Consider the following 27,142-nt stretch of genomic DNA (forward strand, 5'->3'; position numbering starts at 1 on the left):
GAACTAGAACTGAACTAGAACTGAACTAGAACTGAACTAGAACTGAACTAGAACTGAACTAGAAGAACTAGAACTGAACTAGAACTAGAACTGAACTAGAACTGAACTAGAACTGAACTAGAACTGAACTAGAACTGAACTAGAACTGAACTAGAACTGAACTAGAACTGAACTAGAACTGAACTAGAGTGAACTAGAACTGAACTAGAACTGAACTAGAACTGAACTAGAACTGAACTAGAACTGAACTAGAACTGAACTAGAACTGAACTAGAACTGAACTAGAACTGAACTAGAACTGAACTAGAACTGAACTAGAACTGAACTAGAACTGAACTAGAACTGAACTAGAACTGAACTAGAACTGAACTAGAACTGAACTAGAACTGAACTAGAACTGAACTAGAACTGAACTAGAACTGAACTAGAACTGAACTAGAACTGAACTAGAACTGAACTAGAACTGAACTAGAACTGAACTAGAACTGAACTAGAACTGAACTAGAACTGAACTAGAACTGAACTAGAACTGAACTAGAACTGAACTAGAACTGAACTAGAACTGAACTAGAACTGAACTAGAACTGAACTAGAACTGAACTAGAACTGAACTAGAACTGAACTAGAACTGAACTAGAACTAGAATTGAACTAGAACTAGAACTGAACTAGAACTGAACTAGAACTGAACTAGAACTGAACTAGAACTGAACTAGAACTGAACTAGAACTGAACTAGAACTGAACTAGAACTGAACTAGAACTGAACTAGAACTGAACTAGAACTGAACTAGAACTGAACTAGAACTGAACTAGAACTGAACTAGAACTGAACTAGAACTGAACTAGAACTGAACTAGAACTAGAACTGAACTAGAACTGAACTAGAACTGAAGTAGAACTGAAGTAGAACTGAACTAGAACTGAACTAGAACTGAACTAGAACTGAACTAGAACTGAACTAGAACTGAACTAGAACTGAACTAGAACTGAACTAGAACTGAACTAGAACTGAACTAGAACTGAACTAGAACTGAACTAGAACTGAACTAGAACTGAACTAGAACTGAACTAGAACTGAACTAGAACTGAACTGAACTAGAGCTGTTGAGGTTTAACTTTAGGAAAGTCACTTGAGGTTGGACGTTAGGAAATTAAGCAACTCGTTTGGGTAAAAATATCAGTTGAATAACGATTGATTTATTTTTTGCAAGGACGTTTAAAACTTTGCTCAGTTATAGACGGATTATTACGCGAAATTTTGCCTGTACTGTTCCGCCGCTGTGCAGATTTTGTAGTGGAAGTTTTTGCAATATTGTTTCGAGTTTGGATTGAATTTAATGTATTGATAGAAGTAATACTATCACTTCGTGCTGTATTTTTTGTTAAGGGATTGGAAGACAAATTGAATTTAAGTTGATTTGGATTGGAAGAATTGATTGTATCACTTTCATAATTCGAATTTATTATGGAGGTGGTAGCAATGCTTTTTCTACGATTTTTAAAAGTTGACGAGTTAGCGGTAGAAGATTTTATGTTTTCTCTTTGTAATGAAGGATTTGTATAGGATTTATTGCAAGAAGTTAAAGAAGCTCTTCTGCCTGCTGTTTGCAACTGCTGTGCTGTGTTTAAAGTGTTTAGAAGTGAACTATTATTAGGATTTATATGTTTGTTATTAGTAGTTAAGGAAGCTTTCATAGACACAAAATTTGAGTTGGTATTTGAAATTTTTGTATTGGATATTTTGCTAGAAGTTAAAGAATTTCGTCTGCTTGCTGGTTGTACTATCTCTTTGGCTTTTGAAGTGTTAAAGGAAGAGCTTTTACTAACATTTGAGGGTTTATTATTAGTAGTTAAGGATGTTTTCTTAAGCACTGTTTTTGATGTTGACTTCTGGGTCAAAGATGTGTTAATACTTTTTTCACACTCTTGAATTTTCTTGGAATTTTGCGAATAATGTCTACTGGTCAAACTAGCTCTACGCTGTGCGGTATTTGTGGAGGTATTTATAGAAGGTAAACTCACTCTCCGCTGGGTACTGTTGCCTAAAGGAGTATTTGTACTTTCCGGTTTTGAGAAAGTTTTCCCTATACATTTACTACGATCTGTCGGGTTTCCGGTTTTATTTTTTAATGATGATGTTTTTGAGACTGTATTATTGGTCGAAGAGGTTCCAATAATTTTTCCACATTCTCGAAGTTGTGAAGCAGTAGTAGTAGTAGAAGAACGGTTGGATGCCAAGCTAGCTCTTCGCTGTATAGCATTTGCAGAGTTATTCAGAGAAGGAAAACTGGATCTACGTTGAATATGTTTGGAAGAGCTCAACTTTTTTTCATTGTCTTGAGTTAATGAAACTTTTGTGGTATATTGTAAACTCGCTCTACGTCGAGAAGACATATGCGATTTTGTTTCAACAACATTAAGTGAAATGTTACTACTTCTTGTGGAGGTTATGGAAGAACGTAAACTTTGCCGAGATAATCTTTGTTGACTTGTATTTCTTTGTAAACTATTTACCTTGTTATGGGAATGTTCCTCCAAATGAATATTGTCTTTCGTTACGGAGGGTTTACGTTTGATTTGGTTATCATCCTTGTGATTTGCTTTAAGAGAGTCAGTAGTTAAAGATGAACGACGTGCATTAGTTTGGGAAGACATTATTTTACTTTTAGCCGTAAGTTTTGGCTTTGCTTCTTTAGAATTATTGCTTTTGTCAACGGTTCCAATATAACTTTGAAAATTTGCCTCTTGTTGGGACTGTAATCGAAATGGTGAAAGAGCTCTTAACTTATTTTGTATACGATTTACCACGCGCTTGGATATAGTTTGTTTATGCTTGATCTGCAGTGAAGTTTTAACAGTTCTATTAGATTGAACTTCAGTAGAAGGATTTTCGGAATTTTGATTTAGGTCTATTGTTTCAGTTTTGGAACAATTTATATCATGACTTTCTGTTTGAGTTTTATCGATAGCATTATTACCGGATGAATTTGACAATTGTTCTACTATTGCTGGTCGTAGGGGCGATAAAGCTCTTAATTTGTTTTGTATTTTAGTCATCAAGCTTATCGAGCAATTAGGTTTTGAAATAATACTATTCTCTTTCTCTATATCGCTTGTTTGAGTTACAATTTCTGAGAGTTTTTGTCTCGACTTCTCTTTTTCTCTTACAGTTTCATTTAAGGAATTGTGGTCTGGCAAAATGTCGGTATTTGTTTTAGAATGATCTTCATGATTGTTATTTAATGACTGTTGAAATTCAAATTGATGTTCATTACTTGTATTTTGATTTGGAGTAAAATTTTCAGGCAGTTTTTTACTTGATTTCTCAAAGTTTGTAATAGTTTGGTTTAATATATTGTTCTCTGGCAAAATATCGTTATTTGCTTTAGACTGATCTTTAGGATTGTTATTTAATGACTCTAGAATTTCGTTTTGAAGTTTTTCAGTTTTATTTTTTGTTGGATTAACTATATCAGGGAGATTTTTACTTGATTCCTTGATTGCTGTACTAGTTTCTTTCAATGTATTGTTCTCTGCCAAAATGTCTTCATTTACTTTACCTTGATCTTTAGGATCGTCATTTAATGGCTCTGGAATTTCGGATTGAAGTTCATTTGGTTTATTTTGTGTTGGAGCTATAATTTCTTGCAGTTTTTGACTTGACTCCTTATTTTCTGTACTCGTTTCTTTCAATGTATTGTGCTCTACCAAAATGTCGTTATTTACTTTACACTGATCTTTTAAGTTGATATTTAATATCTCTAGGATTTCGGTTTGAAGTTCATTAGCTTTATTTTCTGTTAGAGCAACAATTTCTGGGAGTTTTTGACATGAATCCTTATTTTCTGTACTCGTTTCTACATTTACTTTACACTGATCTTTAGAATGGTTATTTAATAGCTCTAGAATTTCGGATTGAAATTTACATGTCTTATTTTGCTTTAGTTCAATTTCTCTGGAAGTTAAATCTACTACTTTGTTCAAACTAGCTGGATTATGTTCGGCATATTCCATTTTATTATGTGGTAAGGTGTCTTTAACTTCAGCTTTATCTGTGCCACTATTTAATAATTTTGATTCTAGATCTTGTTGGTTAGTAATATTTGCATTTTGTATTAGTTCATTGGGAGTGGTACATAGTATATCTACTGATTGATTGAAACCAACATTATTATCCTCAATATGTTCTTTAATCTCTTGCAATGTAGCATTAGCTTCAATATTGTCGTTATCACTATTTAATACCTTTAATCCTCGATCGGGAAACCAATGATTGTCTTTTTTTTCTACAGTTGGACTAAAAGCTAATAACGTTGTGGACGCTAGCTCTGGACTGGGTGAGCGTAGATTAGCCTTTGTCAGCTTTATATCTTCTTCAGTTATAGAACTGAAACGCTTAAGTCTGGCAATGTTTGCCACGGTTTTCAAAGATATTCTAGGGCGTTTCATTTCGGCTGTGGGTCCAACGGCCTCGCTAACGTGATTATCATTTGAGTCATTAAGAATTTTCCTTATCCTAGGATTTTGCCTTCTGGAGTTTTCGAATTCTAGTTGATTTTCGGGGAATATAAACACTGAGTCCGTTTGTGGTAAAGGTGTTCTTACGATATTTTCTACAAAAGGTTGTTTTCTCATCTTGTTTGTTCTATTATCCACTGTAGAATTGGAACGTATAAGTATTTGTATACTTTGACGTCTGGCTGTAAGGTCGGGTGTTAGACATTTGTCTTTGAGTTGAGAGTCTAAAATCATAGATAAGTTTTATTTGATAAGTTTGCATGGAAAAGGAACATCCCAGTTAAAACTTACCTTTATAGCTTTGCATTAATCGGATCCATGACTTTTTAACAATATTTAACTTTTTCTGTTTATCTGAAGTTAAAGTTTCATTATTATATTCCCACGAGGGTATACGTTCTCTTTCATTTAACAATTCAGCTGTTAGTCGTTGTTTACGTTTACATACTGAAATGAAAATTCGAAATTCAAATAATTTCTGAATTTTTTGAAACAAAAAATTTACCTTTTTCACCATTACGTTTATATTGCGTCCCTTGGAAAAATGCCATTAATTCATCTTCATTATTTTGATAATTTTTACATGGTTGCCTAGTTTTGTTGGATGATGAACGACAAGATGTGGCTTGTGCTATGCGATCTTTATTGGCTGAGAAGCAAACAATGGGTATTATATAAAATTCTTCTAAAACAATGCTTTAAACCCAGTACATACCACATAAAACATTTACAGCTAAGTGTTGATCCTCCCTTTGTTTGCGTTTCATTTCCTCTCGTATTTCCAACTCTTGACGTTTTTGATTCTCTTTTAAAGATTGCTTGAATTGTTCACAAAACTTATAGAATATATCAAAGCATTCTTCCATTTTAAAAGTGGCCACATCTTCACAGAAATATTCAGCCATTGTTATGCGTAAAGCGTTCATTTCTTCAAGTAGTTTTTTCAGTGTCTCTATTTTATCTGCTGCATTGTGTAAAAATTCAGACATTTGCTGTTTGATATCCTCTTGAGTGGTAGGCAATTCGATTTGTCTTCTTATAATATCCAAGGCATTTTCCAAATTTTTAAAATCCTTTTCAATTTCATCAATATTGACTCTAATATTTAAATAATCCAATTTTATATTTGTTTTATTTTATTATCATTTACTTACTTGTAGACATTTTGCAAAAAGCTTAACTCATTAGTAAAGTCTAGTAGTTCGGCATTATAATTCTCAAGTTCCATGACAATTTTATGCAAGAAATGCATGCCAGTTTTATTAGCTTTTAATTCCGTTAATTTAGTTAAGGAAGCTATTTGTATGCCAATTGCATTACCAGCATAACCGCCAGAATTTACATAATTTCCCAGCAATATTATAAAGCCTAAAACCTCTTTTAGTTTTTCACTCTTCATAAGATCTAAATTGAAGAAGTTAAAGAAACTTAATGTTTTGCACAACTTTAGTTTAGGGATTATGGGAAATTTTACCATTTCCTGCTTGTATTATGGCATTTAGGGAAGGCTCTAAATATGTTAAATTTAAAGCATATTCTTCTTTAAGTATCATGCTGTCTATGCGTAATTTAAAGCTGAAAAAAGAGTAGAAATATTAGACACTTGGGTCCATACATTATGACTTAAGATTGCCGATTTATCAAAAATGTTTAGCAGTTCATGTTTGCAGTTTTTTAAATCTTTGCTCAAACTCAAACTTCTTCTTGGACATTGAGGATAGAAGGTGGAGTTGAGGATATTGAATTTTCAAATTTAGGGTAGTATGTGTCTGTCCAGTATAGTTTTAGATCCATCCGATTTGTCAAGAATTTTTTAGAGGAACATGTTTGCAATTTTTAAAACCTTTACTCAAACATCTTAGAGAAAAAAACAACCTGAATTTCTACGCGGATCTAAAGAATGGTTTATAGTGCCTCAGTTCTTAACTAATGGCTGACAAGCTATGATAACTTCCGGAAATCCAATTTTGCCAGCGTTACAAAACACTTCTTCTATCTGAAACCTAGATTCAGCGCATCAGAAACATTCTTAAATCCCCCCTCAAAAAACTAATGGTGGTCATGATTTCATGATATTGAAATATATTTTTCTTTAGCCTTATGGAAATTTACTCCACAAATAAAAGTCTCAGTGGTCAGTTCCTAACAAATGTCTGACAAGAGTTCCTCATCTGCTATTGCATTGACTAGTTGCTCAAAAGAACTTGTCCTGTTCTGATCATTTGTTGATTTTCACTCAAATTAATAGGGAGAAATTGTTAGTTAAAGGCTTGTTGTAATGGGCTGGAGACGTGTCTCCATATGTCCAATATATATGTGTCAGTGATTCCGTTTTGTGGAGCCAAAAAATGAGGCTGTTCTTAGCTGACGGCTGGCCAGTGTTCCTTATCTGGTTTCCAGTTGCTCTCAGGATTTGTTCTGTTCTGATTATTGGAGAGAGCCTGTGGTTATATTCCAAATCGGGGGAAGAGAATATTGGTTAAAGGCCTAGTCGAGAAATGAATTGCAGTTACCAGGGTTTACACTATGCTCAAGGCATGATTAAACGGTGCCCCTGTTCTGAGTGGGATACAGTGGCATATAGACGCAGTCGTTAGCATGTCATTATTAGCAGATGGCGACGATCTATTTCTTTTCGTTGGCTGTAATGATTGTCCTTGATTTTGATCGAGAAATACATCCCTGATGATTCCATTGATTGCCTGTTAAATCATGCAGTGATCAGTGGTTTTTATTCTGGACGTATTTTGTGCATTGAAAAACGCGGATCAACCTTAAATCAAGCGACAGCATCTGCTTTTAATTTCGAACTGCGACTTCTGTTTTTAATGCGGGAGGACCTCTGTGGCAAGCACAAGGTGGCACTTATCAAAGAGCTTTTACATGGACCGCAGAGCTATGTACAAAGGTCCTTTTCCGGAGCGCTAGTGGATCGTTCAAAGTTTACATAGTGGTTTAAAATTAATATCTTCATATGGAGGCACGTAAAGGGGTCTCCTGTTTGGATCTGTCAGTGAATTATAGGTGTAAGTCCTTTAGTTAGTTTCATACTTTAAATCAAACTATCCCTATTATATTCTTACAGTTTTATTGAACGTCCAGAGTAGTCCTAGATGCGACCTAATCAATATTTTGCCAACATATCAGAGCGATGTACAAAGGTCCGAATAGGTTATCATTATAATACTTTTGGGAGGCAGACTAAAAAGCTACATTTAATAGTTAGATCGAAACAAATATTAAACCTACTTTGGCACTTTCAACAGTAAATATAAAAATCTTTCAGCATCTGCTAAAAGTTTATCATCTCCTTGAAATGTTTCTACAGATTTGACGCCATCTTCCTTTTGAACAAATTTTACCAAATCTTTAAGTTTCTCCAGATCCATAATTTTATTATCGCCATTCTCAATTAGTTGCACAATATCTTCTAAACTATAACTGCAAATAAAAGTAATTAAAATATTACACTAAATAACTTATAAAGTATCAATATTTACCCTTTAAATTGCTTTAAGAATATACTTATATTCATACTAAACTGACCATCCAGTAATTGTACTTTTTTAGGACCCTTTTCAAATTTTTTAACCGCGCCACAGCCATCCAACTCATCCTTAATTTTGTTAGGTTTTTTCTTAGTTTGTAGAGAGAAGAGTTCTTCGATACTTTTGAAATTGATCGCATTTTTGCATTGTCGATCATTCATTTTTATTGTAGTATATATATTTGATTTGTTCTGGAATTTATGTGCGGGAATTTTTGACCAATTAATCATTCTTAATTTAGTGCTTGATTTTGGTATATTTTGTTGGGGCACTAAGGCACAAGACATTTGTAGTGGATGAGGAGGTGGCGGAGGTAAACCAGGGCCCGAAGGAGGAGGTGGTGGGGGCGGTAAACCGGGTGCTGGTGGAGGAGGAGGTGGTGGCGGTAAGCCAGGTGCTGGTGGAGGAGGAGGTGGTTCTGGCGCTGACCCCGGTGTAGGTGGCGGAGAAGTTGTTAATATACTTGGCAAATCTGCTGTTGATGCAGCTAATTCCAATTTATCACAACTATTACATTCTTCATCGTTTGCCTCTCCAATCTTAAAACTACAATTTTGACAGGAAAATTTACGAGTTACCGTTGCTATAAGCAAACGTTCGACATCTTCAGCACTTTCCATTTGTGTTGCACGATGTAGTACCTTTTCTGCCACTTTCCAGATTTCACCACATAATGGACCATTTGGATCGATACGCAGCAAATGATGTAAAATACTTAGAAAAGTCACTTCATAAGGAGTTTTTGACACCTAGAAACATTAACGAGTATTAATAGTATATGCTTAATAGATTTTATGTTTAAATACCTGTAGTAATATTTCTTGAAAAACTTCATGATGAGAATTTAAATTTATACTACTCGTACTTGTTGATCGACTGCTTTTACCGCACTCATTTTGATCTAGATCTAGTTGAACTACTATATCATCAACTCCGGGGGAAAGTGTTCTGTAAAAAAGTTTATACTGTTTGTACTAAATTTTTCATTTCATTTTTAATTTGATTTATGATTGGATCCGATCCTCAACAAATTGGGAGGAGGGATGTATTTTTTATATCCTACGCCACTATATGTTTGTAACACCCAAAAATATTGGTCCTACACCCACCTTAAAGTATAGCAATCGGCTCAGAATCACTTTAAGAGTTGATTAAGCTATGTCCGTCCATCCGTCTTTCTGTCCGTCTGTGTGTCCATGTAAACCTTGTGCGCACGCTACAGGTCTTGGAACGTGTGCCTCTTTTGCTCCAAGGACGAAAGCTATTGAAAATGGTTGAAATCGCTTCATTATTTCACCTAGCCCCCATACAACCGGGCCCCCCCGAATTGGGCTGTTGGCCTCATAATTATGTTAAATGATCCACTATCTCTATAAAAATTGGCAATACTTAGTTGTATATAAGTCGTAATAATTCTAGCGATTTTTGTAAAGAATGGGCATCATTTGACCTTAGCCCCCATACAAAGTCCCCTTTAGAAAATGACTTGAATGTCCACAATTTACTTATAAACACTAGTATCACGATGAAATTTTATATAAACATAAATCCCGACAATAAAATTTAAAAGGATCGGTTCAAGCCCCCATATAACCGATCATTACAAATATCGGCATGGTAATTTATGCCTATATAAAACTTAGTTGTGCCAATTGGGCTGATAGTAATATATTTGACAAAGTTATGAGTTAACCCCAATTTGGAAGGTCAGGTTGTATGGGGACTAGGTGAAATAATGGACCGATTTCAACCATTTTCAATAGGCACAAAAATATCTTGAAGATTGTGACCTGAAGCTGAAAGTGATTCTGAGTTGATCGGTATACTTTAAGGTGGGGTTAGGACCAATACCCTCCCCACTATAGTGGTGCAGGGTATTAATAGTATAAATATGAAAATCAAGTTTATAACTTTATAGATCCGATAGTGTCAATTTCGAATAAAAGTCATGGCATTCATCGGCAAACAGGAATGAGTACAGACTAAATGCATGCGTTCTAGAACATGTTGTTCAAGTAGTTTTTGCTGGGTCTTTATTATATTAAAATCTAAAATCTAGTTGTGGTTAAACGGGGTTCTCTTTATGAATAATGCATAAGTCTAGCATTTTTGCAATATGTGTGTAAAGTTAATCGTTTAAAAAACGAATATTAAGAAAATGCTTTAATTTTTTTTCGTCATTAACTTTAAACTTTTTGCAAATTTTTATAATTATTAATTTGTTTTAATTATAATAAATGTTTTAATTATTATTTATTATTAATCTTTATAATTATTGCAACATTGGTATTTGTCATATGATGAGTATTGTTATTAGTTTAAAATAGAAAAAATATATTTTTTTAATATTGCAAATTTTTTGAAATTGTTCACTGATATATTGAAATGTTTTAAAAACTTCTTAAGTTGACTTTAAATTAATATTTCACACCCGAAGTTAACCCGATCATAAAGATTTGAATTTTTTAATTTTTAAATCATACAAAATATTTGTAATTATCCAGTTATCTGGTTATTTTTTCCATAATATTGTGAAATTGGGATTTAGTAATTTTTCTTAATTTTTAATTTTACCCACATATTTAAAAGCTCTGTATTTGTGCCCGTGGCATTTGATAAAATGTGTAAAGTTTTTTCCATATTAACCATTTGTATTTTTTATTATTTTTTTATTTATTTAAAAATTTAAATTATTTGTTTAACGTTCAATATCGACCGTCCATTTGTGATTATAAAATTATACTAACTTTAGTATTTTGTTTTAGAAATTACAATTACAAATGAGTCTGATGCGAATTATTATTAATTTGCGGTTAAATTTATACAAAAATAGTGTGATACAAATAAAATATTTGTTTTTATATAAAAATTATTTATACATCATCTGTCTTCATTCAGAATTATATAGAAAAATTTCAAGATTTTGTGGGGGGGTCGTAATAAAACGGAATTATACTTATAGGCAGAATTTTCCTTGCATTACACCATGCTACGAATAAAAAGTTATATAAAAAAAATAATTTTAAAACTAAAATTTATAAATTCTTAAAAAGTAAATATTTTCTAGTTTAAAATTTCATGGAGTTGGAATAATTAAAGATATTAGGCTTTTGAATACATAACTAATTGAAATGGTATTTGTTAATGGCGTAATAGTATTTGGTAATGATCTCTTCGAATAAGTTTGACTCCATTCGGACCTAACTAGGGTTAATTGTGATACCAATAGAGAAAATTTGAAAGAACACAAAGTAGAAAGTTAAAACGGAAAAAGAACAAAATGTAATCCGCTTGACTTTACATCGAGTCATGTCTACGGCTACAGGAATGGATTTAGTACCCAACACAGCTATACTTTGAACAGTTCCATCACTTCTACTGTCTTTAACTGCTCATTATTTTCAATAACTTGATTACGACCTGTCAATAATACAATTACCGATTTCAAAGACAGGTTTCAGTTCCGTTTTTGGTTCCATTCAAGTCGCAAAATTGGTCAGATCTTAACATCTTGAATTAAGTGCGAATAACTTCGAGGACCGCATAAAACCTTTGAATAAACTCGATGCTTATAAACGTTTTCAATGTTTGGGTCTTTAAAGGAACTACCACACTAATATATAACCGAATACTTTCTTTGGTATTCCGAGAGTATGGGTTAAAGAATGCTTTAGTCTAAGCCGAAATTAAAGGAAATTCCTAAAGTTGCTATTGCTCAATAAAACAATCATATATAGTACCTTAAGAACTATTTGCTGGTCAGTATTTCTATAGAGTCGTGGAAATTTCGGTGTACCCCTGATAAACCCATACTTTCCGGATGAATATGTATCACAATGGCCTCGATGCTAAATAAGTAGTCCATTTGTTCTAAGTTGCTATCTCTCGAGAAAACAATCATACTAATAACCGCATATTGTTTTCTTTAAATCTACAATTTTATTGGGCCTGATTTGGATCAAAGAGGTACAGGCCGTCTAATATCATTGAACGTATATGGTTCTATAAATGCCCTACTTGTGGTCTGAGAACGGTCTGAACGGTCTCAATGAATATTAGATAGTTAATTTTTATACACACCATATATATTGATTTTGTCATTTCGTGTGTAACACATCGAAATATTGTTCACAGACCCCATAAAGTATATATATTCTGGGATCTCGTAAGATTCTAAGGCGATCTAGCTATGTCCGTCCTTCTGTCTGTTGTTGGCACGATAGCGTCCACAAAAAAAGAGATAGGGAGATGAAATTTTCTTTATTGATCAGAAATGTTTGGTATTAAAAATGGGCAAAATCGGTCAACGAGTTCACATAGCCCCCATACAAATGTGTCCCCGGAATATTGTGTAAATAGCTTCAAACATTCACAAATTCGTTGTTTATAAGGCAAATGCCAAAAAATTTCACATACATATGTCAGTTTTTTTCTCCTAAAATTCCATTCTGAATTGTGGCAGACCTAGGACCTTAATTGGTCCTACCCTCATATAAGGACCCCTTCAAAAAATTATTATAATGATTATTTTCGACTAAAAAATACGTCTACAGTAATATAATTCGACATAAACAGGTCTAATAGGTACTGAAATCTTTATACCAAATTTTAAGAGTATCAGTCCATGAGTGACCCTACCCCCCATATAAGGTCCCCTGCAGAAATTACTGCAACACAAACTACCGGCTTAAAAATAACTGTATGATGACAAAATTCGACCCCGAGCCCCTTAACCAAATTTTGTGGGGATCGGTACATAATTGACCCTATCCCCCATATAAGGTCTGAAAATTACTTTACCGTTCATTACTGGCCTAAAAAGACGATTAAAGCGATGAAATTCGATATAAACATGACTTATATCAACCAAGATCATTCTACAAAATTTTACGAGGATTGATCTATAATTGATCCTACGCTCTATATAAGTTCCCCATCAGAAAATTACTTTAACGTTCAGTACTGCCTTAAAAATTCTAGTAGATCTATGAAATTCGACATAAACTGTTTTTGTATGAGGTAACATCTCTCTACCAAATTTTGTGGGGATCGGTCCATAATTGACCCTACCCCCTATTTAAAAAAATTACATTAATGCTCATTACAGGCTTAAAAATGCGAGTACACCGATGAAATTCGACATAAACATGACTTGTATGAACCAAAATCGTTGTACTACATTTTACCAAGATCAGCCTATAATTGACCCTACCCGTATTTAAGGTCCCCATCAGGAAATTACTTTAACGCTCGTTACTGGCTTAATTTTTTAAGACAATGCAATTTGACATAAACCCGTTTTGTAAAAGCTAAAATCTATACAAATTTTATGAGGATCGGCCCATAATTAACTCTAACCTCGTATAAGGTCCCTTTATTTTAAGACCATTTACCGGGCATTGTGGTTAAGATATTACTAAATAGATTTTGATTATTGGGGCAAAAGTACTGCTCATATAGTAGTCAAATGGGGAAATGTATGGGCTGTAAAACTTTCCTACCTTCTAAATACTTTTTAACCGGTATTGCTACCACAAGTCCGAGCGTTGTTATAATGGAATATTGTACGCTCTCATGTCTGGTCGTACATACATTCTGGAAGTATATTATTTTTCGGCCAATACTCAATTGTATTTTATATAGTTTCCCGGTGATAGTGGTCTATCCAGATTTGAGCAGCTTATAATAGATATATACTGTTGGTCCCATCAAATCCTCGGCTGATGGGCCAGGCTTCAGTTTCGAGTTTCATTGAAAATAATAACTCGAATCTGTTGCATTCCATACAGGATCCCTGTGATAGGGTCTGTCCAGCTGTCTAGCGCCACGGATATTTTGCTTTGGCGTCGATTCAGATTAAAAAAAGTATTGCCAACTTTTAGCGCCAAATTAAAAATGCAATAATTTTTCTTTTTATTTCATATTATTTTATTTAATATTTTTTTTTGCGCTCATATATTTTTTTTATTTGTTTTATAACGTCTTAATTTTTAATATTATTTTTTTTTTTGTTGAAGTTTACAAATTAATAAAAATAATTATAATTATATTAATTAATTATATATAATAATAAAAAAATAATAAAACATATAAAAAACAATAAATAAAAAATTATATAGATTTTTTGTTAATGTTAACAGTGTGGTTGTTGTCAGTTTTTTTATTATTATTATTATTTAATAACATTAACTATTATTTAGTTTAAATTTACTTAAGTAACTAAGTAAATTAAGGGAAAACTTATGTTATAAAATTAGTTATAAATTAGTATTATAATTAAATATATTCTTAAATATATATTTTTAATTTTTAGTTGTAGTTAAGTAAGTTTTAGGTTTATTTTTAATGTAAAACTAGAAAAAGATAATATTTAGTAGTTTTATTTATAATTAGAATTATTTGTGTAAAATTATTTTATAAAAAAAGAAATAGAAAGAGATAGAGACAGAGAGAGTGAAAGACGGAGTCAGTGTGAGTGTGTGGCTTAAGTTATTAATTATTATAAAGGTTTCAATTCTATTGAAGAAAATTGTCATTATTTTTATTTGAATTTCAAATATTTTAGTTTTGATTACGTTTACATTGCCTGTTTTGGGTTTCTTTTTTTTCAATATTTTAATAATAATTTTGTTTAAAAATTTGTGACTTTTTTTTGGTGTTAGAGTAGGCACCACTTTCTTTATGATTTTTATTTTCTATTAAACATTTAATTTTAAATTGCTAAATATGTATAAGTTTTTTGTTTTAGTTTTAATATAAATTCTACTTTTTATTTAAATTGTTTAAAGGAGAATAGAAAACAAAAACACAATATTGCTTTAAATCGTTTTTTTTTTCGAATAAAAAAACTCTTTTTTTGTTGGTTTTTGAAACCCTGATTTTAAGAAAAAATGTTTAATATCAAAAAAAAAAAAATTGTTTTAAACTTTAATTAATTCAAAACATTATTGCGTTTCTTCTTTTAAAACATTTATTCGAGGTTTTAGGTTCTACTTGCTACTGTTTCTATATAAAAATATATTTATTGGTTGTAACTTTGGATTTTACTACTTTCCATTCAAACATTTTACATTTTTAAGTTCTTATTAATAATTTTTTTTTTAATTGTTTTGTTGCTGTTTCACAAAAAATTTGTTTCCGTAATTTTATTAGATTTTTTTTAATTAAATTCTGGACGGTTTTTATTATTTTTGCTTTGAATTTATTGGTTTTTTAGATTTTTGTTTTAAGTTTTAAGGACGTTTTTTGTTGTATTTTTTATTAAGGTATTTGTTTTGATTTTTTTTGGTTACAATAAATTCTCTATTATTTCCATTTAACTTATTTATAGAAAAAAAAAAAAAAAACATTTAATTATTGATTTGGTATTGGTTTGCTTTGAAAGTTTCAATCCTTAAAGATTTGGGGAATAATTATTAAAATTAAAACGATAAAATTGAAAATAATTGCTTATATATCATTAAACGACTTTTGTGAACTCTGAAAGAAGCTTTTTAAAAAGTAAATAAAGCTTTAAAAACTGTTGATCAAGTTTTTAATATCTCACTAATCTTGCTGATATTTTGAACTTATAAAGTACAAAGCTTACAAATAAAAAAGCTTTAACTAAAAGCTATTGTACTGTAAAATCTTAAATAAGCTTTCTTAGAACTTCCTTTCTACTTCCTCTTAAAGTTCTTTTAAACTAAAGTTTACCAATAAGCTTTTGCCAAATGATATTTTTGAAATTTCTTTAAATATGCCAATTATTTTATTGATATTTTGTATAAATAAAAGCTTCTCTATGATTAAACTACTTTTGCAAACTCTTCAAGAAGCTCTATTAAAATGATAATAAAGCTTTAAAAACTGTTGATCAAGTTTTTAATATCTCACTGATCTTGTTGATATTTTGAAGTATAAAGTACAAAGCTTACAGATAGAAAAGCTTGAACTAAAAGCTATTGTATTGCAAAGTCTTAAATAAGCTTTCTTTAAACATAGACTTTCTAATTTCTCTTAAAGCTTTTTAAAGCTTTTAAAAAAATGTTTAATTAAAAAAAATTTCTTAAAGTTTTTTAGACTAAAGCTTTGTTATAAACGTTTAATAAAAAATAATTATTTTGCTCATATTCCAATGTAAAAAACATGCTTACAGAAAGCTTTAACTAAAAAGCTATTATACCTCAAAGTATTAAGAGTGTTTAAGAGTTCTTTTAAAAGCTATCGATCAAGCTTTTGTAAAATGAACTTTTTGAAATATCTACGATTACGTTACCACATTTGTGTTTTCTAAATTTTCAAAATAAAATCCTCTTTCTAGAAAAGCTTTTTCTAAGGTAATCCCTTTCCATATAAACTTTTCTAAAGAAAGTTTCCTTTTGATAAAAAGTTGTTTAAAATCAAGATTTTAATTAAAAAAATTTCACTTAAAGCTTTTTAAAATGAAATTAAAATAAAGCTCTTTAAAAACATTTGATCAACTCAAACTCTAAGGGAAACTCTTTCCAGATAAATGTCAGAAAATTTCTTCTAGCAATAATTTTCTAATGGAAACTCTTTTAAGGGCAACTTTTCTAGTGGAAACTCTGTCTGGGGAAACTTTTCTAATGAAAATTTCCTCCAGATAAACTTTTTTATTGCTTTTGTAACGAAAACCTTTTCCAGATAAACTTTTATAAAGGAAACTTTCTCCAGAGATAATTTTCTAATGGAAACTTTCTTTTGGGAAACTTTTCTAAAGAAAACTTTTTATAACAATAATTTTAAAGAAATTTTTATCTAGAGGATCATTTTATACTTCAATGCCTTAAAAGCTTTAAATAATCTTGCTAACTAAATCCATAGTTCTTTTGTAAAGCAAATTTTCCAATTGAAATTTTAAAATTTTGAGCCAAAAGCTTTACTTAAACCAAATCTTATTTCTTTCCTTACTAATTCCCCAAATTTTAACGGATCTTGTTTACTTAATATTTGTATTATTATCTTGTTAATAGTATTCAAAAAATATCTTCTTCTCAACAACAAAACTATTTAAAACAATTTAATTATTAACTTTAACAACTTTCTATTTCTAATCTCAATTAGTTTTGTTTCTTCTTAATTTTTTGGAATGTATTTGAACGTATACTTTGTGTTTGCGCCCCTTTTCTTTACTCAATTATTTCGTACGTTTTGTGGCACTAGCCGCTGTGGGTCTCATAAAACTACTAACACCCCGGGTACTAGAACTGCTGCGTGAAGTGGCTGTTCTTGTAGAATTTTGTGGATTTCCCACATTAGCTTTTGCCAATAAGGCGCTACGAGCCGTTTGTGAACGCGCTGATGAGCCTACATTTGTTTGATTCTCCTTAAAACTAGTGCTGCCCAAATTTGAGCTGGACGTATGTCGTGGTTGGTTGGCATTTGATTGTGTCGAGTTGAGACGACGCACTACCACAATATTGGGTCCTACACTAGAACCGCTGGAGCTAGAACGACTAGCTGGCACACCACCTGTGCTCGATAAACGTGTAGGGTTGTTGCGCAGGTTTTGGGTGCTCAAGGGACGTTTACTGGGTGAAGAGTCGACGGATACTGTGTGTAAAGGAGATTTATTTAGATGACTACTGCCAATGGGCATACGTTTAACAGTTTGTGTGGAAGCGCCGCTGTTGATGGAAGAGCGTGAAGATCTTAGACTATTGCGTGAGCTGCTGCGTTCAACATCGCGTTTCGTGGAGCCCGACGAGGACGATGAAGGCTCTGAATTCGCTATAGTCTTGCGCATAGAAGTGGCTCTCCTTATAGCATTATTGGTGAAATTACTCATATGGGCTGCAGCTGTAGAACTGGCAGGACCCTGCACAAGTTGTCCATTAGGCATACGAGACGTACGTGCACGATCTACCGACGAGGCTGTTCTACGTGGAGAGGATGCTGCCGTAGTGGGTTGTGACTTGGAAGCGGTAGAGGACGAACGTAGTCTGGAGATTTGTAATCTATCCGCCAAACGACTGGAAATCTTTTGTATGGGTGTGGTTTTTTGTGACAAGGACTTTTGTGTGAGTTTGGGCAACTCATTTACCTCATTGCAGGAAGAATTTGTGCTTTCTTTACCGTGGGAGGGGGTATCGGAGACTAGACTTTGTGTTTCTTCAAAACCTTCATCGTTAAGCTCATGATTTGAAATTTTGATTAGAGTAGTACCATTGGCGGTTGTGGTGGTGTTTGCACTTCTTTGTGCAATTATTTCTCTTGGAGGACTCCACAAACGCTCCGGACAGTCTGTGGGTGATTTGAGATTTCGTAAAGCTTCTTGCACATCCTCCTGATTAATGGAGCTTATATGGCGTCCCACTTTCTCCAATTTGGTTATGGTTTTCGCTGAGATATTTGTACGTTTAACTTTTGGATTTTCGCTTATCTTGTCCGCCGAGTTTGTTGTCGCTAAAGGTTTTTCTTCACATTTGGTTAGAGATTTTTGGATTTCTGTGCTGCTATTCTTAGCTAATTGTGTTAAGGAATTTTCCTCACTTGAATCTTTGGCAGAAGTTAAGTCCTCATTTCCACTGCTGTAGTCGGTAGGACGTTTATAACGTCTAGTACGTCTAGCCATAGAATAACGATCAAAGTGTCCCGGCGTTTCCGTATTTTCTACATCATTACTACTTTCTGTTTGCGTTTTAGGCTCCGTTCTATTGACGGTTACTAGAGTAGTGGTAGGACTAGATATGATTCTTCTCGTTACTGGCGGTGTTTCAATATTATCCGCATCAATTTCCTTACGATTTGTGCTCGTTGTAGTAGCTTTGTGACTTGTTTGATTGTGTATATTATTTGAGGTATTGCTTTCCGATTTATTGACTTCACTGCTCGTCGGTACATTATCAAAGTTGAATTTCTGTTGACTATTATTGGCTGTACGATTTTTGGATATGGGAGACTTAATATGATTTTCGGCATTAACTTTGGTTGTACTAGCTGTTTCGGCGGCGACTTCATAAGTGGAAGGTGGTGATTTAAGAGCATCAACACCAGTTAAACGTTGCTTATTTGCTGCGCTATGGTCCTTATCCATGGTGGAGGGAGACCGTATATAGATTTTCAAACGATCGGTTGCATCACGTTCGCCCAACTGTTGTATTAGAGATTTGCGACGATCTTCTTCTGCTATGGACTCCAATTGTGTGGCATTATTCTCTATCGAACGTTGTCTTCTATAGACAACATCCTCGGATTTGTTAACATTATTCACTAGGGTTGATGATTTTGTGAAGGAAACTTCATCTGCTTCCGTTATGCTGGGCTTTTCCCTTTGCTTGTAGGAATTTTCACGAGCGTTATTAACATCTGTAAAACACATAGAGAGAGATCATTGATATGTTTCTATAACTTTATATTTAAGACTTAATCAACCTGCTATGGCTTGTATGGTACCGACAACATCGGTGTCTAAAGTTTTGGAAGGTTTCCAATCGGGATAAACACGTTTATAGCCATCCTTTGTTTGACTATTATTGCTGTTGTTAGTGTTGTTAGTATCATTAGTACAAGGATTCGGTGTAGTTGGTACAAATTTCTCTTCAGGTAATGTATCCAACTTTCGTTCGCTTTCTAAGAATATATAAAGAAATAATCAGAATTGTTGAAAGTCTGATAAAATGGTAGACAATCTTACCCGATTCGTTTTCAAGCGAACGCCTATTGATGTTAACCAAACGTCGCTTGCGTTTGTATTCCTCGTCTTGTTTTTCATCGTTTTCGTTCGATTGTAACCAGGTTTCGATCTTTTGACGCCATTCACGAGATATTCTGCAAATTACACATAAATTTAATGCAAAATTTAAGAAGTCGTAATCAATTGTTTCCATTACCTTGGTTTTGTTTCATCTTGTGCTGGTTGTACAATTTCCCCATTACTGGGCGATAACGGTGAAGCCTTTTCGGGCACATTAATTGGCAGCGGAGAAGCGGCTCTTTCTCTATCCGCTCCAAAGTCAATATTTAACAATTCGGGACGTTTACGACTAGAACTACCAGAACGGGCGCGGCGGGCCCAAGAACGATCTATTAAGGAATGGAAATATTACATGTTTAAACATCTAGTTAATTTCAGATTCTTACCTAAACTTCCATAGGCTGCTTTACGTTCGCGACTATTGCGCTCATGACCTGAAGTTCTTAAGAACTCCATAAGATCATCTTCTTCAGCCAAGACACGACTTCTGCGTCTACGCATACTGCCATTAGGTGTGATGTCGGGAGACATACCCTCACAGTTGCCATTAGTAGCCTCCATGCGTATAAAACTATTATTGATTTCCAAGGTGCCATTATTGAAAGAACCAAAACGTTTGCGTGACAAAGCAGGACTAGCTCTGGCATCAAAGGATGAGTCCAGGGAATATTGATTTTCATAGTCCGAGACGGGAGTACCATTTTGATTGGCTAAAGAAAGCAAAAAAGTTCAGTTATAACTTTGCTAATGTAAGTTGCACTTTCTCTTACCATATTTGGCTCTGCGGGCCAACTGTTCCTCTCTCTGTTTCTGCCTTAAAGTGGCCTGTTCCTCCAACTGTTGACGACGTTCATTTTCTTTGACAGCCTGTTTGAATTTATCACAGAAAGTTTGCAGAATTTTAAAACATTCTTCTAGTCTAAACGAGGCCGGATCCTCACAGAAGAAATCGGCCAATTTTAAACGCATAGATTCAACTGCATCCATGCCTGACTTAAGCACAGATATTTCACTTTCGGCACTTTCTAAAAATTCCATCATTTGCTCCTTGATATCCTCATCGGTGTTGGGCAGCTCAATTTGTTTTTTAATTTTTTGCAATTGGGTATCCAAGTTCTTGATATCTATACTGATTTGCTCGACATTGGTTCTAGAAATTATATTAGTTTTATTATCTAAACGATCTAGAAATTTTCGGTTTAACTTACTTGGAAGCATTTTCTAAAGTACTAAGCTCATTGGTAAAATTCAAAAGGGCAGGATTACGTTTTTCCGCTTGTATGGCGACAAAATGTATGAGATTCATACCCGGCTTATTGGCGCGTATATCGGTCAGCTTGGTTAGTGAAGATAACTTAACACCGGCAGCATTGCCAGCATAACCACCAGAATTAAGGAAATTACCCGCTACCACCACTATGTACAGAACTTCTTGTAAGGTTTTATTATTGATAAGATCTATATTTGAAAGGATTAAGAAAATATGAAACTGGAAAGTTTATGATTATAAGATAAATAGTACTTACCATCTCCAGCCTCTATCATGGCATTTATGCAGGGATCTAGATATGTTATATTTGCAGCAAATTCCTCTTTCAGAAGCATGCTCTCAATGCGTAATTTGTAACTAGGTTTATAAGAAAAGATTTTTAATTTCCACTTCAGAATAGTTAAAAATATTCCAAAACTTACTTTGGTACCTCCATCAAAAGCAGCAGAAACTTTTCTGCTCTACCCAAACGTTGACGATCACCATTGAATGTTTTCAGCATATCGATCTCATCAACTTCTGGTAAGATTTTCAATAGACCTCTTAGCTTTTCAGCTCCTATAATCTCATGATTACCATCTTGTATTAGCTGAACTATATCTTCATTGGAATTGTAGCCTTTGAACTGCTTAAGGAATATATTTACATTGAGACTTCTTTTACCATCCAGTAGATTAATTTCCGTACTCTCTTTCTTCGATTTACGATCTAAGGTATCATAGCCACCAGCCGCACTGTTGCCATTGCCATTATCGGCTCTTCCTAATTTCGGTGAACCCTGGGCACTGGTCGATTGTAAACAGAAGAGACCCTCCATTTCATTCCAATCTAAATCTTCCATAGAATTATCCTGATGATTATTGGCCACTATAGTCCAGAGATTTTGTTTGCCTAAGACTTTATGGGGCGGTATTTTACCCCAGTTCAAAGTTTTCATTTTTGCCTTGGGTGCTGGCGTATCTTGCTGGGGCAATAAAACATCATTAACGCGGGGTTCGGGAGTGAGAGAACGTACAGGCATAGAGTTCTTAACATTTAGCAATTTACCGCCAGGCGGTGGAGCCGGTGGTGCTCCAGGTATGGGTGGTGGTGCTGGTGGTCCATTACACATTTTCATAGGTGGTGGCGGCGGTGGTGGTGCTCCTTTGCCGGCATTTAGACAGCTGGTTGGTGGTGCCGGTGGAGCTGGTGCAGGTGGTGGTGGCGGAGGTGGAGCTATGGGACCATTAGGTTTACGTGTTGGGCTTGTAGCATCACTGCGACAATTTTGACAGGTGAATTTTTGAGCGGTAGTTGTGCGCAACAAACGCACCGAGTCTTCATGATTTTCGAGTAGTGTAGCACGATGAACTAGTTTTTCCGTTGTGTCCCAAATAACATCACTGACTGGTTCTTTGGGATCAATGCGCAGTAAATGCTGTAATATACTAAGGAATGGTATTTCCTGTGGTGTATCGGCCACCTGAAATAAATAGGGAAAATTTATATATTTTTAATATAGATGTATTAAACTTTATTTTCCTATTCTAAACCCGTTTGCCATAACAACTCTCTTAAACGAGTAGTTACTTATAAGTAATAAATCAAATTATAAACACGATCTGTCCACATAAGATAGTGAAGTTTGTTACAAAAACATAAATATTCTAGTGAAACCATATTCGCCATAAATTTGCCACACATGTGCGAATAAGTAGTATGCAAAAAAAGTCACTTAAATGTACAATAAGGCGAGAAAAGTAGTTGCACAAGTTTAAACTTGATCTTGTGATCTTAACTGAAAAAGTTTTAGGTGACAATTTTATTTTTCTCTCGCTTACTGCACTTTTTTTTGCTTTGTTTCTTTTACACTTGTGTGCTTGTGTTTTTAGACGTTAGAAAAAGTTTTGTTACCAATAACCTTGACAAATTATGTACTAATATGGTAAATAAATTACAAACTACTTAATAGTACTGGCAATTTTGTCCGCTTTTTTTTCTATTTGTTTTAATTTTATATTTCTCTAACTATCAACCTGATCATTTCTAATCAATAACAAATAATTTACCACACAAACTTGAAATTAATTTTATTAAGAAAATAACATCTGGTTCTCGTTAGACGATTTTAAATTAAAAATTGAGTTATAAGCGAAAAGTCCCTGTACTCTTATTCGTTATAAAAATGGAGAAATGTGAACTTCATTATTAAGGAAAAGAATGCTGCATATTCCATTAAAATCCATATATCAAGTCCAACCCAACTCTTCAACTCTATATCTATACTCGATCGGAAGTAGTCTTGTTATACGTTGCACTATTTCTCAATGATTGTTATTGATCATTCCATTATATATTAAAGGCTGATAATCCACGATCTATCTTATAACATTGAGCGGGATTTTTCTGGAAATTTTTGCTGCTGAAGATTTAATTCAATCTTAAATATTCAATTTTCAAGATCTCTTCTGAGGATAGCGTGAGACTGATAGTATCGATGTAAAAAGGTTCATAGACATCTTGCGGATCCAATAGATCATTTCTGTCCAATACGTTTAACGGAACTCATAGCAAAAACGAGCTGGCGATAGGTTAAAGGGAAGTGATATCAGTGCTGTAAGATGTTCTGGATAATATATATACGATCGATCCGCTAATAAGGGGACTTCTTCTGGTCAATCGCAACTTAGCGAATACATATTGGGTTTCAGAAGTTTTATGAGGTCAAAAAAGAGTGATATGTTTTGAAAGTATCAGTATCGAAGTAAATGCCGTGTATTTTCAAGAGTAATCCTGCCGAAGACATCTTTCGAAATCCGAAACAGCCTATAGGCCATGGGTTAGTAGGCTAAAAAGAAGGGATATCGGTCTTTTAGCATGTTTCGGATGACAGTGGTTTAGCAGACAGCATTAGAGTTAAGATCACCCCGACGCCACCCTTAGTCTACACATCGTTAGAATCCATATTGGTAACTAGCAGATAGCAATCAAGTTTGCAAGGTCACTCAAGGTATTCCGCTTTTTCAGATCACATAAGTTGTCGGCACCAAATAAGCCTGAATTGTAGTGATGTGTCAAGCAACATTGAAGTAGGGATCTTCTATTTTCAAGACTACTGCTGTCCTACATATCTAGCGGATCCCATAGTGGTAACAAAAAGCCAATAGATAGGTAGGTAGAAACTCAACAGGACAATAATCTTACCTTACTTAACCCTAATAGGTCGATCTGTTATGTGTCTAACATTGAAGATAAAAAAAATATCTCTAAGTGATCTTTCAAAGTAATAAACTGAGTATCAGTAGCCCTAAGTGTATCATTCCAATTTAAATTTAATCATAAAACGTAAACTATTTGTCACATTTATTTTGAATTAATTGAATTAACAAATGAAAAATAAAGAACATTAATACAACAGAATCAATTAGATCTAAAATCGATTTAAATAGATCTCATATTAAAAGGAAAAAAACTAATTTCCATACCTGTCGCAATATCGCATAGAAGACGTCAAGATGTGAGTTTAGGTTGATGCCATTTGGGCCCTGTAGGCTTTGTGCTTCGTCGCATTCTCTTTGCTCGTCGAATACGTCCAATTGTACAATAATATCTCCTACACTTTGTGCAACTTTTCTGTAAATAAAACAAAAACAAATAAGTTAATATTATTATTAATAAATACTTCATAATAATTACTAGCCATTGAATAAATAAATTGTTTTAAAGTGTTAATACCACTTTGATGGCGTATAAAAATTATATTTCTATTTACATTAGAAATGTTTCGCAATAAAATCAATAAATTATTCATATTTTATGGTTTTAGATTGAAACAAAAAGTTTTTTTTTGCTCTCATGTATTACTTTTTTACTTTACTTAGAATTTTATAACTCTTAATTGATTGTAAGTTATTAAATGTCAGTTTTAATGGTCATGTAAATTATACTATACCCTGCAGAAAGAAATAACAAAACATTAAGCAGTAACTAATGGTTTATGGAACAGGTAAAGTTACTGCTGAATATTTCGAAACGAATTCAAATTGTAATATGAGATGAATTTTGACACGATCGGATGATTATTGGAAACTTGGGTAAAATAAGTAGATAGATAGATAGATAGATAGATAGATAGATAGATAGATAGATAGATAGATAGATAGATAGATAGATAGATAGATAGATAGATAGATAGATAGATAGATAGATAGATAGATAGATAGATAGATAGATAGATAGATAGATAGATAGATAGCTAGATAGATCGCTGCTAGATAGATAGATAGATAGCTAGCTAGATAGCTCGATCGCTCGCTCGCTCGCTCGATAGCTAGATAGCTAGATAGATAGATAGATAGATCGATCGATAGATAGATAGATAGATAGATAGATAGATAGAGCGAGAGCAGACACAGACAGACAGACAGACCGACAGACAGACAGACAGACAGACAGACAGACAGATAGATAGATAGATAGATAGATAGATAGATAGATAGATAGATAGATAGATCGATAGATAGATCGATAGATAGATAGATCGATATAGATCGCTAGATACTCGCTAGCTCGCTCGCTCGCTCGATCGCTAGCTCGCTAGATCGATCTCGATCGCTAGCTAGATAGCTCGATAGATAGCTCGCTGCTCCGCTCGCTCGCTCGCTCGCTCGCTCGCTATCTCGCTCGCTCGCTCGCTCGCTGCTCGCTCGCTCGCTCGCTCGATCGCTCGCTCGCTCGCTCGCTAGCTCGCTCGCTCGCTCGCTCGTCGCTCGCTCCTCGCTCGCTCGCTCGCTCGCTCGCTCGCTCGCTCGCTCGCTCGCTCTCCTCGCTCGCTCGCTCGCTCGCTCGCTCGCTCGCTGCTCTCGCTCGCTCGCTCGCTCGCTCGCTCGCTCGCTCGCCGCCGCTCGCTCGCTCGCTCGCTCGCTCGCTCCTCTCGCTCGCTCGCTCGCTCGCTCTCTCGCTCGCTCGCTCGCTCGCTCGCTCGCTCGCTCGCTCGCTCCTTCGCTCGCTCGCTCGCTCGCTCTCTCGCTCTCTCGCTCGCTCGCTCGCTCGCTCGCTCGCTCGCTCTCGCTCGCTCGCTCGCTCTCGCTCGCTCGCTCGCTCGCTCGCTCTCTCTCTCCTCTCTCGCTCGCTCGCTCGCTCGCTCGCTCGCTCGCTCGCTCGCTCTGCTCGCTCGCTCGCTCGCTCGCTCGCTCGCTCGCTCTCTCGCTCGCTCGCTCGCTCGCTCGCTCGCTCGCTCGCTCGCTCGCTCGCTCCTCGCTCGCTCGCTCGCTCGCTCGCTGCTCGTCGCTCGCTCGCTCGCTCGCTCGCTCGCTCGCTCGCTCGCTCGCTCGCTCGCTCGCTCGCTCGCTCTCGCTCGCTCGCTCGCTAGCTCGCTCGCTCTCGCTCGCTCGCTCGCTCGCTCGCTCGCTCGCTCGCTCGCTCGCTCGCTCGCTCGCTCGCTCGCTCGCTCGCTCGCTCGCTCGCTCGCTCGCTCGCTCGCTCCTCGCTCGCTCGCTCGCTCGCTCGCTCGCTCGCTCGCTGGCTCCTCGCTCGCTCGCTCGCTCGCTCGCTCGCTCGCTCGCTCGCTCGCTCGCTCGCTCGCTCGCTCGCTCTCGCTCGCTCGCTGGCTGCTGCTCGCTCGCTCGCTCGCTCGCTCGCTCGCTCGCTCGCGCTCGCTCGCTCGCTGCTCGCTCGCTCGCTCGCTCGCTCGCTCGCTCGCTCGCTCGCTCGCTCGCTCTGTCCCTTTCCTCTTCCCCGCCTTTCCGCTTTCCTCTTTGAACTCAAGCCTAACCTTAGATTTCAATTGCATTAATGTGTAACAAAATTAACATTTTAACACAATTGTTTTTTTTCAACTAATCATCACTGCAAACAATGCCTTTGAAAATTTACAAATCCTTTTCTTACTGCATTTTGAAATATGCCAAGTGCATGGATTACTACTTAATTATCAAAGAAAATCATTGAATGAGCAAATTTTTCCCTTGTTTTATTAGTATGTATTTTATCTTATTTGGTTCTTGACATTTGCAGACAAAATGTCTGTTCATACCTCAGCCTGTCTTCTGTTTTTTTTGGTCTGCCCAACAGACTGACAATAACATTCATCTCAATGATAATAAAAAGTGTACACAAAAAACTGCTTT

At 35.1% G+C, this 27,142-nt stretch overlaps 2 protein-coding genes across 3 annotated transcripts in view; both read right to left on the reverse strand.

The window, feature by feature from the left end:
* Window positions 1-1,097: 1,097 nt before the first annotated feature.
* On the reverse strand, window positions 1,098-10,797 carry LOC119604921 (formin-J-like). The gene is made up of 10 exons (XM_037957831.1): window positions 10,646-10,797; window positions 8,874-9,015; window positions 8,020-8,816; window positions 7,769-7,960; window positions 5,994-6,094; window positions 5,674-5,923; window positions 5,235-5,617; window positions 5,025-5,168; window positions 4,811-4,966; window positions 1,098-4,743 (listed from the first exon to the last, which is right to left on the reverse strand). Exons 1-10 carry the CDS (start codon window positions 10,714-10,716, stop codon window positions 1,199-1,201), a joined length of 5,781 nt encoding a protein of 1,926 aa, XP_037813759.1. The 5' UTR covers window positions 10,717-10,797; the 3' UTR covers window positions 1,098-1,198.
* Window positions 10,798-14,637: 3,840 nt separating this feature from the next.
* The window catches only part of LOC119604918 (formin-J), a 147,114-nt gene continuing 134,609 nt past the window's right edge, over window positions 14,638-27,142 (reverse strand). For both annotated transcript variants that reach the window (XM_037957827.1, XM_037957828.1), the window contains exons 6-15: window positions 24,500-24,647; window positions 21,458-22,497; window positions 21,292-21,392; window positions 20,974-21,223; window positions 20,536-20,915; window positions 20,152-20,475; window positions 19,902-20,094; window positions 19,706-19,839; window positions 19,444-19,641; window positions 14,638-19,377 (exon numbers count right to left, since the gene is read on the reverse strand). In XM_037957827.1, coding sequence (XP_037813755.1) covers window positions 17,207-19,377; window positions 19,444-19,641; window positions 19,706-19,839; window positions 19,902-20,094; window positions 20,152-20,475; window positions 20,536-20,915; window positions 20,974-21,223; window positions 21,292-21,392; window positions 21,458-22,497; window positions 24,500-24,647 — 4,939 coding nt within the window. In that variant the 3' untranslated portion in view covers window positions 14,638-17,206. The remainder of the gene's footprint in view (window positions 19,378-19,443; window positions 19,642-19,705; window positions 19,840-19,901; window positions 20,095-20,151; window positions 20,476-20,535; window positions 20,916-20,973; window positions 21,224-21,291; window positions 21,393-21,457; window positions 22,498-24,499; window positions 24,648-27,142) is intronic.

Source organism: Lucilia sericata, unplaced genomic scaffold, assembly GCF_015586225.1.
Source record: "Lucilia sericata isolate MDLA Ls3-8-SP2 unplaced genomic scaffold, ASM1558622v1 Contig000443F_arrow, whole genome shotgun sequence".
Classification (NCBI taxonomy): Eukaryota; Metazoa; Arthropoda; class Insecta; order Diptera; family Calliphoridae; genus Lucilia; species Lucilia sericata.